The 2,143-nt window shown below is 37.4% G+C and overlaps 1 protein-coding gene and 1 pseudogene across 4 annotated transcripts in view; both read right to left on the bottom strand.

The window, feature by feature from the left end:
* Positions 1–480: 480 nt before the first annotated feature.
* Positions 481–599, bottom strand: LOC111745422 (annotated as a pseudogene).
* A 1,075-nt stretch (positions 600–1,674) lies between these two features.
* Positions 1,675–2,143, bottom strand: part of MTRF1 (mitochondrial translation release factor 1) — a 32,219-nt gene continuing 31,750 nt past the window's right edge. For 3 of the 4 annotated variants that reach the window (XM_011369739.2, XM_023536360.1, XM_011369738.2), the window contains exon 11: positions 1,675–1,810. Coding sequence is in view for 1 of the 4 variants with exons in the window: in XM_011369740.2 (XP_011368042.1) it covers positions 2,074–2,143 (70 nt within the window). In the remaining 3 variants the exon portion in view is untranslated. The other variant, XM_011369740.2, reaches the window with a different exon arrangement.

Here is a 2,143-nt window from a genome sequence, read left to right on the forward strand (position 1 = left end):
AGTCTATAAAGATTAAATTGTATTAAAACATTTGGCCAGACTACTCTATAGATAATAGGAAATTCATACTGTATCATGTCAGGAAGCTCTATTACTGATGCTAAGTATGGTAACTCAAATCTCTCCATTGTAATGGCACGTTTCCCCTAATAATTAGTATGCAATCTGTGGGGAAATACTTTGCATTGAATTAACATTCGGTTCCTCACAGTGCTAGGCAACTTCTGAGATGACCCCAGTGATCCCTGCTCCTGGCATTCATGCACTTGTGTAATCTGCATTAACTAGTCTTTTCTGGCATATAGTTCCTCTCTGAGGAATGTCTAAAGTAAGAACCCCTCTTTTTCACCCAGAAACTTCCTGAGAACAATTACTATTGTACTTTTTTATTTTTATTATTTTTGGCAAGGCAACCCTTGGTTGACCTCACAGATTGCAAAGACCTTGTCAGCTTACAATCCCTTATTTTTTTGTTTTTTATGCCTACAGCACCTTGTCTTCCTAGGTGGTCTCCCATCCAAGTACTAACCAAGCCCGACCCTGCTTAGCTTCCGAGATCAGACAGAATTGAGCTTGTTCAGGGTAGCATGGCCGTGGACCCTAACTATTGTACTTTTATCTGTGGTTTCACTTTCTACGGTTTCACTTACCCGCGGTCAACAGTGGTCTGAAAATAACAGTACACGGAAAATTCCAGAAATAAACAATTAATAAGTTTTAAATTGTGCACTGTTCTGAGTAACGTAATGAAATCTTGAGCCATCCCACTCAGTCCTGCCAGGACATGAAGCATCCCTTTGTCTAGCATCTCCATGCTGTATATGCTCCCCCACCATTAGTCACTCGGTAGATGTCCAGGTTATCAGATCAGCTGTCAAGGCATCTCAGTGCTTGAGTTCAAGTCACCCTTATTGTAGCCCAACACTACGCCACGATGCCTACGTTATTCAACTCACTTCATCTCATCACGTAGCCAACTGTATCATCTCACATCTTCCCAAGAAGGGTGAGTACAGCACTGTATTTCGAGAGACCATTTTATATAACTTTTATTACAGTATATTCTTATGATTTTCCTATTTTATTATTAGTTTTTAATGTCTTACTGTGTTTAATTCATAAATTAAACTTTATCATAGGTATATATATACACATATATATAGGAAAAAACAGCATATATAGTTAAGTCCTCACTTAACATCATTGATAGGTCCTTGAAAACTGCAACTTTAAGTGAAATGACATATAAGAAAACCAATTTTACCGAAGGTTAATTGATGTAAATAAGACTTAAGTCTCTAGAGCAGATTTCTGGTCACAAAAACATCACTAAACAGCTAAATACTCAAAACACTTCTAATGTTAAATATTGAAATAAATATGAACAGTACACGCATTTAAAAAAGATGAATAAAAACAAGAGAGATCATTATTTTCACCCTGCTTAGTCCAAGTCAGGGTCAAGTGCAGCCAGAGCCCATCCTGGCAGCTCAGGGAGCAAGGCGGGCACCCACCCTGGACACACTTCCACGACAAGGCCACCCACACTCACCCAGACTGGAACAATTTAGACAAACCAATTCACCTCATATGTACATCTTTGGGACATGGGAGGAAACTGGAGTCCCCAGAGAAAACCCACGCAGACGTGGGGAGAACATGATCAAACAATACTTTGTTTTTAAATAGGGATTTACAAAGTTTATAAATCTCACTAAATTTTACCATGTTATAATGTCCTGAGGTAATAGATGAAAAATGTTTAATTTATAGATGGTTTTTTAAAAGGCATATAAATAGAACTAGCAACCTGTTCTACATCACATAATTCTCAAAACTTTCTCTTTTCAACGATTCATGCTTGTTCTCTACTTGAAGAGTTGGACTGCAGTTTACAGGAAACCTAGAATAAACTCTTCGGTCAAGAAATGTGATTAGATTTATTTAAAAATACATTAGTAAGTACGTGTTTTTAGCTATACTTTATGAACATTCACAAAGATTCCCACGCCTCAGTTTGCTTCTTGACGCAGGTCCGTTTCATTTATGTAATAATAAATAATAAATCCGCATTCACTTTGCTGATTTAAGGTTTTCATCCAACAATTCAATAATGGCTTCTTCATCTGCTGACTGAAGCAGT

Source organism: Pteropus vampyrus, unplaced genomic scaffold (genome assembly GCF_000151845.1).
Source record: "Pteropus vampyrus isolate Shadow unplaced genomic scaffold, Pvam_2.0 Scaffold154, whole genome shotgun sequence".
NCBI classification, from domain to species: domain Eukaryota; kingdom Metazoa; phylum Chordata; class Mammalia; order Chiroptera; family Pteropodidae; genus Pteropus; species Pteropus vampyrus.